The following is a 16,260-nucleotide window of genomic DNA, read 5'->3' as shown; positions in this document are numbered from 1 at the left end:
TTTGGTTTGGCATTCCCTAGTGATGTAGGAGTATGGGGCACCTGCTATTACGTAGCCATGAATGATCCTGTCCTTTCCTGGGAAAAGGTTCCAGCTCCACAAATGAGCCTGCACTCATCATAATGAAAGATGTAGTGAATCCATCCAAGTGTCCACAAGTCTCCTTCAGTGGTGAACAAATGTCATGACAATGGGTCAGCCTCTCCTGCATTTTTCATTAGTTATAGCTTTGATGGACTGGGTACTGGCTTGGGATGTGGAATACATCAAGTTCCTTCAGATACAAAAAAAATCTGGGCAGTTTCATAGATATCAGCTGTGTACTATGAATAAAATGTTTGGAGGATGACATCACAGACCTCTGCCTACATTGGCTTTGCCACTGACCAGAAGGAGTTCAGGGAATCCAGTCTCATGACATAATAGGTTTGACTTGTACATTAATTCCTTAAATATCATACAGAGATGATGAAAGGCCTGGTGGCAGCTCACAGTCAATGATACTAATAGTGTCATTTCTACATTAGAAAGACAAGCATACAATGATTTTTGTCCTGTATTTCAGGAATGAGGCGGTCTTGCCAGTTCTTTTGATTTTGAGCCCCCAGATGACTGTGGGAAAAACTACTGTGATGATGAGGGCATCTGGAAAGCTACACTGTGTTGTTCCTTCAGGGGTGGGAAGCTTCAAGACAGGCATCAGTTCGTACATGAGATGTCCCCAATACTGGCTCTGTGCTGTTGGATAAGGTCTTCCACTCAGCCCCTAAAACAATATGCTGTGCATGCTGTCCAGACTTGGAACAGGGAGAGAGTAGTAACTCAGAAAAGGATTGAGGAGGGGACAGTCTTCTATGTGAGGTGACTGCCTCCCTGGGCTGAAGGCACTGCAGATGTGAACTCTCAATTTTCTGTTGTGCAGAGTGTTTTGACCCAGGAACTACCTGAGAAATGGAAGAAATACACAATTCCTTTAGAGCCTGAGTCTTGACTTAGATGAATAGCTGAAGGGAATCAAAACAGAAAAACCTGCAAATAGCTCTGTAATTGTGATGTTGTGTTTCCTTTAAAAAATCAAGTTGATGTATGGTTGTCCAAAATTTCCTTTCACTCTCTGTTTTTGAATTAGTGAGATAACCAGATTCATAATGATTTGTTCTGTGTATAGAAAAAAAAAAGGAAAAAATATTAATGCCTAATTAATGGATCTTGAGACTGAAAGTTTCTCTTTATCTGTATTGGGTTAAATTCAACTGCTTCATGTAAAGTTTCATATAAAGTAAAATTTATAGCTGATTTAATAGTCAGTTAACTTTAGGAGGATGCGAAAAGTGGAAACTGTAGATTGATATTTTGAAAAGTCAATTAGAATTATCTGAGCCAGCATTACACAGAATTCTAGGAAATAAACTATTTTATGATTTGAAGTAATGAAAACCAATAAGGAAAATTATTTCCTAGAAGAAATTCTACGTATTTTCAAGAGATTCTATGTATCTATGTAGACAAATTAGGATTCTTCCTTATCCTAAAACACAACACATTATCTACAGTCTTAAGAATAAAACATAAATATTTTTGGTTAAGATGGGTATAATATAGAGTGAAAAATATTCATGTGTTTAAACAGAGAGACCATATCAATGATTTTCAGGAGCCTTCAGCAACATAAAGAAAATTTCTGTCTTACTAAAATATTCAGATATTACAAAAATCAGATCAGTGTATTATTTGAAGTGCCTTACACTGGAAATACCTTTCCAGTGCAACGCTTTTGTTTGTGAAATTCTTCTCTGCTCTAGGCAAGGGTAAATTCAGTGTAACCTACAATCAAAAATGTCAGTACCATATGGAATTCATGTATGGAAGTTGCTAAATGGAAAACTCTGTGAAGAGGGCAGAACACAGCATGTATTTTTGCTACAAAGGATGCTGTACAAAGATAATAGCCTACAAGAAACAATTGAATGAGTTTCTGAGTGCACTTAGCTCATCATAGGTTGAGTACTTTTATTGTTTCTGTCTTGCCAAAATTCTGTGTTTTTAAAAATTAAAATAGAGCACTGGAACTGCATGATGATAAAACAGTTTTTGAAATGTCCTCTAATTGCTTATTTCAAATAATTTGTTCTGTATGCAAAGACAATGAACTGCCCCAGAACAAGATGGGGGGGAGTGGTTGAAAATTGCCCAATGAACTGTAATCCCAGGAGTTTCCTCTTCACTCTAAATTGAAAAGTGATAATCCAGCTCCCTAATTAAATATATGTCTGCATGAGTGTTTATTGCATTTCTTTGCATAAGCATGCCTGGCAACTCTGATAGCTATCTGTAAGTGATAGTACAATCAATCGTTTCTTGTCACCAAGTAAAAGAAATACTGTATAAAAGTACTGTAGAATTATAGAATAGACTATTTCACTTGGAAGAGACCAACAGCAATCATCCAATACAACTGCCTGAGCAAATCAGGACTGACCAAAAATTAAAGCCTGTTATTAAGGGTATTGTTCAAATGACTCTTAAACCCTGACAGGCTTAGGCCACTGAGCACCTCTCTAGGAATCTTTTTCCTGTATTTGACCACCCTCTCAGTAAAGAAATGCTTCCTAAAGTCCAGTCTGAATGTGCTATGATGCAACACTGAGCCATTGCCCCATATTTTGTCACTGGATCCCAAAGGAGCTCAGCACATCCATCTCAGCACATTCCCCTTCTCAGAAAGTTGTAAAAAGTAATGAAATCACCCCCTCAGCCCTCTTCTCTCCAACCTGGACCAACTCAGCTGCTCCTCACAGGACACACCTTCCAGCCCTGTCACCAGCTTTGTTGCCCTCCTCTGGACAGTTCAAGGACTTTCATACAGTCCCTCAAGAGAGTCAACAGCACCTCCCAGTACAGCATCATTAGTAAACCTGCTAATGGTGCATTCAACTTCTGCTTTCAGATTGTTAAATATTCAGATAAATATTTTGAACAGAAGTGGCCCTAGAACTCTGAGGAACATCTCTGGTGCCTGGTCACCAGTCAGCTGTGGCCCCACACGCTGCAGCTCTCTGGGCTCTGCCCTTCTGCCAGGTGTTCACCCAGTGCACTGTGAACCTGCTCATCCCACAGCTGGACAGCTTGTCCATGCTGTGAGGAACAGTAACAAAAGCCTTCCTGGGATCCAGAAAAACTACATCCACTACCTTCCATTCATCCATGAGGAGGGTGACTTTATCATAGAAGGATATCAAATTAGTTAAACAAGACTTTCCCACTGTGAGCCCCCTGCTGGCTGTGCCTGATGGTTGTACTGCTCTTTAAATGCCTTTCAACAGTGCCCAGTACAATCTTTTCTGCATTTTTTCCATGCTCCGAGGTTAGACTAACAGGTCTGTGTTTCTCTGGGTCTTTCTTCATGCTCTTCCTCTAAACTGGAATAACATTGACAAGCTGCCAGCCAGCAGGGACCTTCCCAGGTTCCCAAGAACTTAGGTAATCAAGAAGGGTTCTGCCATAACCTCTGCTGGCTTCTTCAATACTCTGGCATGAATCCCATCATGCTCCATGGACTTGTGAACATTCAGCTGATACGACTGGTCCTTTTACAGGTCCCACATTTTGAGTTTGAGAAATACTTTGTGGGAAACTCTGTGAACTCTGTATGTAAAAGGATGTGTTGCCTGGAGCAAATCTAATCTGTGTTGCCAGCTGAAAATCCAGTATATATAGTTATACTGGGAACTGCTTAAGAAGCATCAAGATAATGTTTTATCATAAAAAATTCATAAACCAGGAGCTTGGCTATTATATTTCTCACATTTTAATTTTTGAATGGCAAGAGTTTTTGTCCCGTTGCATATCCAGCTTTCTTTGCAGAATAAATGTATTGATGCTCTATTGATGCCCTATGTGACATTCTATTAAACCTCTGATATTCCTTTTCCTTTATCAACAGGCTAAACTCACAGTGATTCTTTGACAGGCAGACTTCCTAATTTTCAAGGCCTGGACTTTGCTAGTATTGTCATGTTTGGATAGCCATGAATTTCTGCCATTAGAATTTTAAGTGACATGATGTTATTACCAGTATGCTCTTTAGTTTAATTTACATGTTTTATCAGCTATATATGCTGAAGCCGTCTCTTTGTTTTATTACCAGAAATGAAAAGACAGCCACAGTAAATCCCCATTTTAGCTGAGTTTAAATACTATTTCCTCAATATAGAGCAACAATTTCTGTGAGTCATCTGGCTGACAAGGTGACTTAGTCTCTGACAGGTCTTAGAAAGTAAACAATTTTTGGCCCACTGTTTATTGTCTCTAACACTATTGGATGCTTTTCTCTTGCAGTGCTGAATGTTTCTCATGTATCTCATGTTCTTAATGTCAGCTCTATTTTTGGAATTGCCTTGCCCTCTGCCCTTCCAGCATTATCTATGATGTCCTGCATTTCACTGCTGGGTAAAAGTGCAAGACTGGACTGTAGCTGTCTGCAGAGACAGAGCAATCATCAACAATTTGGAAAGCTACAAATAGTTTGTTTTCTATTAATGCATATTCTCTGCAGTTTTCACAGAAGACATCTTTGCCACAGGCAGTTCTTAGTGAAGTGTGTGTAGTGGAGTCCCATGGTGTAGAGCAGCAATGAGTCCCTAAAATAACAGCGTGAATTGCTGTTTCATAGACATGCACAAATAGACAAACCAGACAATATCATAGGATAATGGAATGCTTTAGGTGTGAAGATCTTTAAGATCATCCAGTTCCAACCCTCCTGCCATGGGAAGGGACACCTTCCACTAGACTAAGCTTTTAAAAGCCCTGTGTAACCTGGTCTTCAACACTTTGTCCATGCTGAAGACAAAAGTGTTAAATGGTACCAATTCCAATATCAACTCCCGAGGAATGACACTTGTCAATGGGGTCCCCTTGGACATTGAGCCATTGACCACAACTCTTTAAATATGACCATCCAGCCAATTTCTTATCCACCAAATGGTCCATCAGATCCATGCCTCTCCAGTTTGGGCCAAAGCTATCAAATTTGCCAGGCACCATTTGCAATTAGTGAAGCCATATTGGATGTCATCAATCGCTTCCTTGTTTTCTATTTGCCTTAGCATACTTTCCAGGAGGATCTGTGCTGGTGAAGACCAAGATAGAAAAGTTATTGAGTACCTCAGCCATTTCCACATGTCCTGGATAACCAGGTCTCCTATTTCCTTGCTCTACATTTTCCCTAGTCTTCCTTTCATCACTGAGGTACCTATAGCAGCTTTTCTTGTTTTTCTTGATGTCCCTGACCAGATTTAAATCTCTCAGAGCTTTAGCTTTCCTAACCTGATTGCTGGCTGCTTGTATAATCTCTCTCTATTACTCCCAGGATACCTGTCCTTGCTTCCACCCTCTGTAAAATTCTTTTTTCCTTGATTGAGTTTGTCCAGGAGTTCCGTGTAGGCCTCCTGGCATTTTTGCCTGATTTTTTCTTTGTCAGGATGTGCTTCTGAGCTTGGAGGAGGAGGTAATTGAATATTAACCAGTGTTTTTGGGCCACTCTTGATCTGCTGAATTCTGCACTGCACAGCTATAGGACCTGGTAACTTGCTTAGGTGACTCTTCTTGCACAATGAGGGTGTGTGCAATTCCTTGTACAAGTGCTGTCTTTGGGAAGCAGAAATAGCTGAGAGGGTTTCCCTCTTTGTGAGCCTGCTGCTCATCCCAGGAGGAGATGCTCACTGAGAGAGCTGTACCAGTGCCCCTCCTCTGGTCTTCTCTCTGCATATCTGGTGCACTGGTGGTGTGAGGGACATTATTTGCTCTGCACTCAGGAGCTGTCTGCCAATGGCTTTAGGACTGATCTCAACAATAGGAAATATTGAGAACTAAATTGTTTTTAATTAAATATAACTTAATTTTGTATTGCTTATCACATTCTATCTGTGATGGTTTGAAAGGAATAAAGCTTGTGATGAGAAATGACATCTTTATTTACTGTTTCATGCACAAAACAGACAAGATGTTGAGCATGCTGAACCTTCTTTAGGCCTTAAAATAGAAATAGACATCTTCAGGCAATGTAAAATTCAAGAATAATTGTTTAGAAATTAGCTTATCTAGGCTAATCGATAAGAGGGTTTAAGAGGGATGAGTAGCACGACTGGTGGGAGGAATGGGGAAAGGGCTGTAATTCTTCATTAAGCCTGTATATTGCTCCATACCAAAAGAACACATGCAGTCAATAAAGCCGAGCATCACTCAGCCATCAAAGTGAAAGCATTTTTCAGAAAGCAGAAGAGATCATACCCCTTGAGGGTGAACTGTGAAATACATTAAAATGACAAATTGGAGGATTAAAAGTCATAACTCTATTGACTACTGAAACTCCTAGACTCTGAGAAAGCATTAATTTTAAGATATATCACAGTTATTTTCTCAAATCTTTTCCTGCTTCATATGTTACTGTTCCACATTTTCTTATTCTTTCTCTTTCCCTTTTTTCCCCATAAACCTCTGAACATGTTAAAAACAAGAGAATGATATTGTCACCTCTCCCCTTCCCAATAACTTTCTCTCTACAGGTACTGATCACACCATTTTTTCAAACCAAGTAGTCACAAAATTATGTTGAACTCAAACCGTTTTTCTGAACTAAGGTGAAGTTGTTTAGCTTTGAAGAACGTTACTGGCTGCGAACTGGTGCTAGATCTGGCTAGAAAGCCTGCCTGCTGTATTTTTGGGCTCTATACCAACTGGCTAATGAAGTCTATGATGCCTTCCTACCAATCTTATTTCACTTTTTGGGGTTTTTTTATGTTTTTCTTTTCTTTTTTTTTTTTTTTAATTTTATTTTATTTGCTAAAGCAATTAAATGAAATCCATGAAACTGCCTGTTCTGGTTTTGACTGGCATGGGATTAATTGTCTTAGTAATAGCTGCTGCAGTGCTGTGCTTTGGATTTACTATAAGAATTATTTTGATAACACACTGATGTTCTGGTTGCTGCTAAGTAGTGCTTATCCCCAGTCAAGGACTGTTCATTTTCCCATGCTGTGCCAGGGAGCAGGAGCACAAGAAACTGGAAGGTGGGTGAGGGGGCATAACCAGGAGAGCTGACACAAACTGGCCAAAGGGGCATTCCATACCACAGAATGACACACTCAGTAGGGAGTTGTCCAGTTGTCACCAATTGCTTCTGAGGGATGGGCTGGGCAGCAGTCAGCAGGTAGTGACCAATTGTATTATACATAATTAATTTATCTTCCACTGTACTCCTTTTTCTGTCATTCATTTTCATTAATATAATAAAAATAAAAATAAAAATCTTATTTGCTATCATGATAATTATTAATTATTGTTATAATATTTTTAAAATCATTAAACTGTTTTTATCTCACCCCATAAGGTTTAATGTTTTTTTCCTGATTATTCTTTCTCTCTAAGGGGAGATGTGGGGGAGTATGAGATGGGAACCACATGGTGCTTAGTTGCTGGCTGGCATTAGAACTTTTGCAAATATTTCTCAGTCAACTAAATCCACATTCTCTGGTAAATATAATGTTGAAATAAGAAGTAAAATAACTCTGATCTGCTTATGAATTCAGAAGCCTGACAAATGGAGTTTTCTCAATTTTTCCCTAATTAATCAGATATTTTTGATTAAAAAAGGATTTGTAATTTTTTGGTTACTGACTCAAGATCTACAGCCATCTTCACTGTGAAGGTCTGGGCATCTTTTACCATCATCTCCAGCGAGAAGAGGAGATACATCTCTGTGCTTTAGCTTTCATGAAAAGAAAGGAGAATTCATTTATAGTCACTGTCAGTTCCCTGTAGACCTAGGAGGGTCTCATGGAAGGCACTCAAAACCTGAAGACAGCCTCAGTTTTGTTTGCAGTACTTGTGTCAAGCTTGACCTAATGTCAATAGCTTCTCCTCAGCTATGGGACTGGCACAGTCAGTGGGGAAAAGGGAGCAAAGATCAAGCATATGATGCAAAGAAACTAAATAAGAATAACAACATCAAGAACAAAAAAAATTCCTCCCCCCAATTACTCTTTGGCCTTACTGGTGGTATTAATTGTTTCCTTTAATGAATTTTGTTTATGTTGTGCTGATGGTTGGGTTATGTCTTCTGATTCTCTCTCTTTTCTTCTTGAACCACAGATTCCTGTGCTTCTCAACCTGAGTAAAGATCCAGATGTTAACTTGCCTATGAAACCATTAATCTTCTCATTGGCTATGGGTGCATGCCTTGGAGGTAAGAGTTTATTTGAGAAAGCTGACATAAGGTAACAGCTATGCAATTGTTGCATGTATAAACTGGCACAATTGGTTCAATCATTTTACTGTGCAAGGCATATGGAGAGCCCGATTCAGCTCCTTTGACTTCAAAGCACTCCTGGATGAAGATCCCAGTCAGTTGCTGCTGCTACAATAGGATTTTTGCAGTCTGTGTTTGAAGTCTGTATCTGCATAATCTACAGACATAGAAACAGTCCAGATGGTGCTTATATGGCTCTGATCTTTTGTGAGAGAAAAGACAAAGATACATTTGGCTTTCAGAACAGAAAGCCATCGTTGCTCATTGAAAAGATGCAGAAAATGTATAATAGCTAAGATCTGAATGCTTGATTCAAAATCTGCTGAAGTCACTGGAAGGTTTTCTGGCTGCTTTTGGATACAGAAATTATTTCAGTGTCCATTTGCTGACCTATTTATTACTTCTCATTGTAAGAAAAATACTTTTTAAGTCTTTGGGAAATGTACCTTTAATAATGAATCTAACAGCCATTCTTCTATTGCCCATCTTGATGTTAACTGGAATTTTGGTTATTGTCAGTATATTAGCACAAAAGAAGGACATGTTTTTTGACTGTTTTTAATTTTTTTAAATTAAAAAGGTTGCATGTATGTACTGTAGGCCCTGGATTTTGTCTCTATTTTTTCTAAGAACAAAAGAAAATAGCAATCCAGTAGTTTTTAAATTAATACTTACAAGGATTTTTTTTTATATTTTGGAAATGACATGTGGTGAAGATGTTATAATACAATGTTTCCATGTAGCAAGTACACTAAGTGCCATAAAAATATGTAAGTTTTAAATCACAAATAAAGTTAGTACTATTTTTTACTAAGAATTTTAATGCAAATTACATTGTATTGGCTATGTTTTGATCCCTAAATATTTAGGTAGCTAAGTTATATAAAGTTAAAATAAATAACATGTTGTTCCACCATGGCTCCTTCTTCCCCTCCATGCCCCTCCAAACAGTTCCCGTGACTCCACAGGGATAAGTAAACCCAGTTTTCTGTGCAATATAAGTTCAGGTTTGTTTATTCAACTAAGTGATTGTGAGTACAAGTGACCTTAATACCTAACAATGATTACAGTGATGTAATTTACAGATTGAGTTTTAAGAGCATGTTACAAAGGCAGGACAATTTCGCACCAGTTATTAATTTGAGGAATATCTCTTTGTGCTTGTCATTACTCATCATTAGATTGTGACTTTAATCTGTTCCTCTTTAAAATCACTGATTGGAATGATCAGCATGTCTTCATATAGATGTTTGCCATAAAAATATTATATTTCTTCACCTTTTTATAGAACTCAGATTTCTTAGAGGTCTTTTTCAACCTAAATGACACTATGATTCTGTGAATTTGTTGATCACTGAACATACTCTCACTTCATTAAATTCCAGATTAAAAAAAAAAAGCATAAGGAATATAAAGTTAGTCAGATTATGCTGACATATTCTGAATAGGATGTGCTTTACCAGTCTTGGAGCCTTTACCAGTTTTGGCTGACTTTCCTAAACTATCAGTTATCATCTTAATCCAAATTCTTTAAATTTGATTTGCTGAAGGGCTGCCTGGATTTTGAGAGACATCCGTGTGTATGCAGTATGAGACAAAATTAAAAATGTAAACAGTAGCATGAGAATGATTTGAATTATAGAGATTAGAGATCCATACAAGGTGCCTAGGTGCTCAGATCCATACAAATATTTGGATAAAAGGTTAGATCATTATCAGCAAAAGCTTAAACTTTCCTGACTGTTCTCCATTAGGATAAAGCTGAGCATATGCTGAGTTATACTGGTAAATGTCTTCTAAGGAGTGTTAGGCTCAAATTTCATGTGCTTCTGATTTTTCATTGATGAAAGGCTAATGGACAGGAGCTTATTGTTGGAGATTAAGTGTGTGAAAGCTTTAGATTTTAAAGATGCAGCATTGAAAAAGGGGGAGAAAGGGGCTTGTCTTTCTTAAAAAAGGAAGTGTTGGTGGTCCTTAAAGATTATTTCCAAAAGAGAATTCCCATCATCCCTGAAGTGTATGAAGGAATCCTCAAGGTAGGCTAATGCAGCTGCAGAAGGAGTAGATGACAATGATATTGTTACTGCCTGGTGCTTAGGGCAAAAGATTGGATCTTATCTCTGCTTATGCAACCAAGGGAACTTGAGAAACAAGATATTTTGTAGAAGAGTCTTATGAAATAGTACATTACAACTACATATTGTAGAGTTAGCTGTTTAGTACATAATGCAGAACTTAATTTCTGGTAATTTGATAACATTTCTGTAGTTCAGGGTAAACACTGCTAATGTGTCTGTAAAGGGAGCATCAGCATTTGTTCCTGTCTTGGAAAACAGCATCCATTTTCTCCTAAAAATTTCCAGTGGTTTCAATTACTTTATTCCTATTGCCACAAAGTGCACAGGCAGATACATGTTTGGAAGATGATAGGATGAGAAAAGGCAGTAATTTTCCTTCATTGCTTTAGCTGTTGTCCTGGAAATGAAAGACGGATGGAGTCAGTCTCAAATAAGATGAAAAGACCTTTGATGGTATAACTGTCATGTTGTTGTCATTGTCTCCCAAAAGAGAGCTGCTGCTGCTAAATTTCTGTCTTTCATAGCCTGGTGCTCAGACAAAAGGAGTAAAGGAATATCACATAGATGCTCCTTGTTCTGTGAAGTGTGTCTCTGAGGGTGAGAAGGGATAAAAAATCCTGTCCCTTAATCAAGAAAGACAAGGGCAGTGATGACCATGATGAGTTCCTGGTGAGAGTGTCACAATTTCAAAAATTTTTTGATATTGCTCATAGTTGGCTGGTTCTTTTTGGCAGAAATTTTCTTGTTTAGGTCAGATCAGTCTTATACAGTTAAGAAATGAACATGATAATTTTCCAGGGGATCTGGTTCTGGAAATTTAGATCTATATTTGTCCCAGGTATCTTTAAGAACTTAAGTAGTAAGTTAGGAGTCTGGCTGCCCCAGCATCCATAGTTAGTGATGGAGATAGTGGTACAACCAAGGTGTTCATTCCTCCACTGAAATTGCCAGATGATCTTTGCAGAGCTCATTATTAATTCACATGCAGAACCCTATTAATTCACATCTTCCTGGGAGTTAGTGGTCAGGCTGACTAAGTATCTGTAAAAATTGTGTTGCTCGTGGAGTTTTTTTAAGTGTGATCCACCAGTATTTCAATTACATGTTAACAATGAAGGGAAAGAAAACAGGAAATATAAAAGTTACTAAAGGAAATATACAAGGAAGAAACTTATGGGGTGCTCTAATGAATATGTATTACTTTAGCATGAGAGGGCTCTGACGAAAGCTTCATTCATTAGTGTTTTGTATTCAGGTACTTGATGGAATTATAACACTCTGGAGACTGAGTTTTATGCAGACCTTCCAATAGTGTCTAGGGAATGCTGAAATTCTGGAGAGCAAATGAAGGTTGCTAGCTACAGCAATTTCAGAACAAGAGAAACTTTAATTGCACTTTTTATTTTGGCTCATGACTTTTAAAAGAGCATAAAATAAGGATTCAACTTAAATTTATTAAGTGTACAGTCAGAAATTCACCTGTTAAGATTGTTCAATTGTGTAGAACTAGACTATTTACTGAGCTGAGAGGTTATAGCTAAAATATTATTTGAGGGGTTTTTATACATTTGACATTTAAAGAACTGGCATTTATTTGCCCTTTTATCTCTTTCTCTCTCTCTCTCTTCTTTTTTTTTTCATGATTTATAAACAGTATGCTTTTGAAAAAAAAATAGCAATATCAAATTAATTTTTGAAAGTTTCTACATTCTGAGATCTCAGTTGCTAGCATAGAAAAGTGCAAAAAGTCCGCTGCAGTGACTATTAATGTGGTCCAGAGGGGATATTTTTTACAATGTATAGTTTTGCACTATTTTCCTTCTCTGTATATTTTCCTGAAGGACAATACCTGAAAGTCATTACTGTTACAATTCTGCAGAAATAGGCAGTTTCTAGGATGTATTCAGTTGTGCTATTCTGGCCACACAATTCAGTTGAAGGCTCTATGTCAAGACAGGAGGCAAGGAGAGAGGATTGCTGGCACTTTTCTTCTAACCTTACAGGGTCAAAACCCAGGTGTGAATAAAATTCATTATCCACAGGACATTGTGCTAATTACAGCTATTACAGCTATCCCACAGTGTAGCTAAACAGTGGGATTTCTCTCAGTAGTCCAGTGCTGTAGCTATTCTGCCTCTCAGCAGCCCTCCTTAGGTCCCTGGTGCAGATGGAGCCTTGCACAGTGGAGTATCACTGATTTATTATTCTGCAGATTCTGCTCAATAAGATCCTAAACTAGGTTTAAAGCTTCAGACACACTGAAGGTATAAAGCTAAAGATATTGTTTATATTCATAAACCAACCCTCCTTCTCTGCAATATGAGGAAAAGTTATATCCTTCAGAAATCATAAAATGTAATAAATATATGATAATTAACATTATAAAGAACTGTAGCTACTTTACTGTTCATTTATAGTTATAATAGATCAAATTTTTATAACACTTTTCAATTTAAAAGATTAAAACATCTACCAAAAAATGAATGCATGGTGTAAAAATATAGCTGTTATTTAGGAGGAGCAGCTTTGGTTTTGAACTTTATTGTTGTATAAAATGTGCAACTGAAACTGTAGGAAATTTTTTTCTGATAGAGACAATATACCTACCTGAGCTTGATTTTAACCAGGACATGAATATTGGAAGATCCTATTGGTTCTTGACAAGAAATCCCGGGGTTCAGTTCTATGTCTTATGGGCAAGATAGTCCGATAAACAATTTTATCAATATAAAACTCAATTCAAATCAAAGGGAGGCATTGTAAGGAATGAGAGCAATCTTTCAGAATGTAAAGGATATTGCTGCTCTTGACCTTGAAAGACAGGCAAATCAAATAGGGAAATTTAAGAAACACCTCACAGTTTTTATTTGAAGACCTCAGGCCAGTCTTTAGCAACATTATACCTTTATATTGTACATATCTAGAAGCATGTTTTTTATATGCTTCCATATAAAAAACACTAATATCCAATTAGTGGATATTAATAACACACTAATATCTAATTTGGTTTCTAAATGTACTTTGCATTGTTTCTATGATGTTTGCAGTGATGGAAATTAATTCAACAGTGGCTGCTGTCCATTAAATGGTAGTACTCTTTTCTTGTTCTTAATGATGAGCTCATTCAGATGTAACCTGAAAGTTTTTGGGATTTGTTGTAATGTGAAAAACATTAGATATAAGCATGAGGACTCTTTTCACTCAATTAATACGAGAGCCCAAACTGTCCTCTTGCTCTTTTCTGCAAGAGCCAGAATCTGTAACCTTCCATAAAAATCCAGTTGCTCTTTTCCTTAGCTCTTTAATTACATACAAACTCTGAGATATCTTCGTGCTTTTTCAGTGTGAAGTTCTTAAAGCCCAGCAGTGCTGAAAAGTCCCTGGTGTGAGACCTAGGCTTGTTTCTAGACTCCTTGCAACTAAAGGATATTATCTAAGATTGCCAAAGATTGTCCCCTGGGGCATGGAAGACATGCAGAAGAAAGTTTTGAGACTAAAATATAAAAACAAGAAAAACTGAGTGTGACCATTTGACAGACATATCTTTGTCTGTATGAAGGCACTATCAGAGACAAGTTTGGTTTTAAGATACTGAGTTCATATGGAAAATAATTCCCATAATGAAACTAGTATATTTTTTTCAGCAAGGACATTTTTCTAAGCTTGAAAAGAGTTACTTTGGCAGACATGCATATGTAGATATATGCATACCATTAAGGGTGAAATATTAAGCCTATGGGGTAAAGGATAGTATTTCAGCTGCACTGATGAGAATTTATAGTTTGGATGGTCTTAGACTTTAAATTGGAAATAAGACAGCTATGTGCAATATTGATTTAGAAAATAAATTTGTACCAAACACCAAATTCACTTGATTATAATGCTTGCATTACTGATGACTTTGAAATGCTTCAATTAATGGTTTTCAACCTGTGTAAAATAACTGCAAGCTATAAAGTTCTGCAAATTAGAGATAGGATAATGATCAGACACGGCACTGAGGCTCCTAGGAAGTATATATGGAGATGCCTTTAATTTTCTTTACCTGCTTTGTGCATTTCTTTATTATAAATGACAGAAAGTTCTTTCCAGGAGCTTTAGCCACTTATGTTTTCAGAATTATATGGAAGAGGCAAACTGATTTTGTTGTATCAGTGAGTTGCTGCAGTATGAGAATAGCTGTCAGCAGAAGAGTTATATTCAGAAGGTAGCACTTGGAATATCAGGCAGAATAAGGCAGGGAAGCTACAGTAGGACTCAAAACACTTAAGTGCAGAATATAATACTGGATTATCTACTTTTCTTCCTCTCCAGACACTTTCCAGGCAATGCCCCCTCTTCTGCACCTTGTGGAGGAAAAAAATCTTGCAATATGCATATTGATTTATATTGACAAATCAGATAATCTGTATGACACTAAGGAAAGTTATAATCATGGTCTAGATGTTATTTATATAGATATTGATAAATCTATTCAGCACAGTTATCTTCAAAGTATATTATGATAAATAATGAATAATGTACTTTTATGCTAGGTTTCTGTATATGAAATGTTTTTTCAATATTTGTCCCCATTAACATGACATGTGGCAAAGCTATGAAACTGAGACATAGTTTTAGTCTTTGAATCTAAAAATGAGAGATGAAATATGTGCAGCATCAAAAATATGAAATAAATGCAGTATTAAAAACATTAAGTGAAAGCTACTTGAATATGTATCTCAGGGCATAGGGGAATGGAGTGTCAGACAGCTGGCACTATCCATCATTATAATTGTATTTTTTACACTTGCACTGGGTAGGTTGAGTCTGAGGAGAAAAGTGGCTTTAGTGGTCACCCCAGATTTTATGTATTTTTTAGAGATGTCTGGATTTCGTAGAAGTTTATGAATTTCTTTAGGTCACTAAAGTAACAAGTGCAGGATGTTCAGCAACTCACCTTATTTATTTCACACTTCTGATAGAAGAATGGCAAATTTAAATTTCACCTTTTCCTCTCTTAGCAAAAAGGAAACAATGAGCATTTACTAGTGCAATTCTTATACAGCTGTCCTGCTGGTGGTGTTGTAGTGGTAAATGTAGTGGTTTGTAGAGAAAAAGTGGTAAATTTCACCTGATTGAAAGCATTGTGTTGAATGCAGTTCAATGACATTTTTTTGAAAACTGAACTCAAAACTTTCATTCATGTTCTTTCATTTTTTTTGCCTACAATGTCCATGTTTAGGCATTTATGTAGAAATATACCATTCAAAATGTTTCCAAAACAGTAAAATCAAAAATCTTGGTATCAGAAGACTGCATTTTATCACAAATAAAAATATTAGGTGAGTTCATGCATGCCTATGACTTGATGTCCCTTTTAGGGACTGCTACTGTTCAACTGGCCTTTATTCTCTTTATTGATGACAACGTTTGATTATTAATTTTTTATACATAAAAAAGATTAAGTTATTCAAGTCTTGCCTGTTATTAGAAGGTATTCAAGACTTGTGGACATTGAACAGGTGAATATAATTGTGGATTTCTTTTTTTTTAATGAGGCAAATCTGTATTACCTTTGTGTGAAACTGAAAATTTATCAAAGCTATGAAGGCTATCTTCTATAAGGCTAATCAAAACCAGAACTGGTCAGTGTTCATTTTGGCAGACAGATTTGTTGCATTTGCTCAGCCTGTGCTTTAAGTAGAGAATCTGCTGTGGAAAGGAAGCCAGGCACATCAGTCTGCCTTTATTTTACAATATAAATTATATGGGAGAGTGCACAGGATTTTCTTTTGAAAATGCCTTGGAAGCAAGGAGCTGATTTCCTTCAGTAAGTTTTACTTTGATACTGTAACGGAATGGTTCATTACAGCAAAAAGCAGGGCTGAGAAT

At 37.0% G+C, this 16,260-nt stretch overlaps 1 protein-coding gene across 1 annotated transcript in view; it reads left to right on the top strand.

The window, feature by feature from the left end:
* The window catches only part of OCA2 (OCA2 melanosomal transmembrane protein), a 159,104-nt gene that overhangs the window by 100,773 nt on the left and 42,071 nt on the right, over positions 1-16,260 (top strand). The window contains exon 21 of the mRNA XM_054627989.2: positions 8,152-8,245. Coding sequence (XP_054483964.2) covers positions 8,152-8,245 — 94 coding nt within the window. The remainder of the gene's footprint in view (positions 1-8,151; positions 8,246-16,260) is intronic.

The sequence above is a fragment of the Agelaius phoeniceus genome, chromosome 2 (genome assembly GCF_051311805.1).
Source record: "Agelaius phoeniceus isolate bAgePho1 chromosome 2, bAgePho1.hap1, whole genome shotgun sequence".
NCBI lineage: Eukaryota > Metazoa > Chordata > Aves > Passeriformes > Icteridae > Agelaius > Agelaius phoeniceus.
This window is presented reverse-complemented; position numbering and strand designations above follow the sequence as displayed.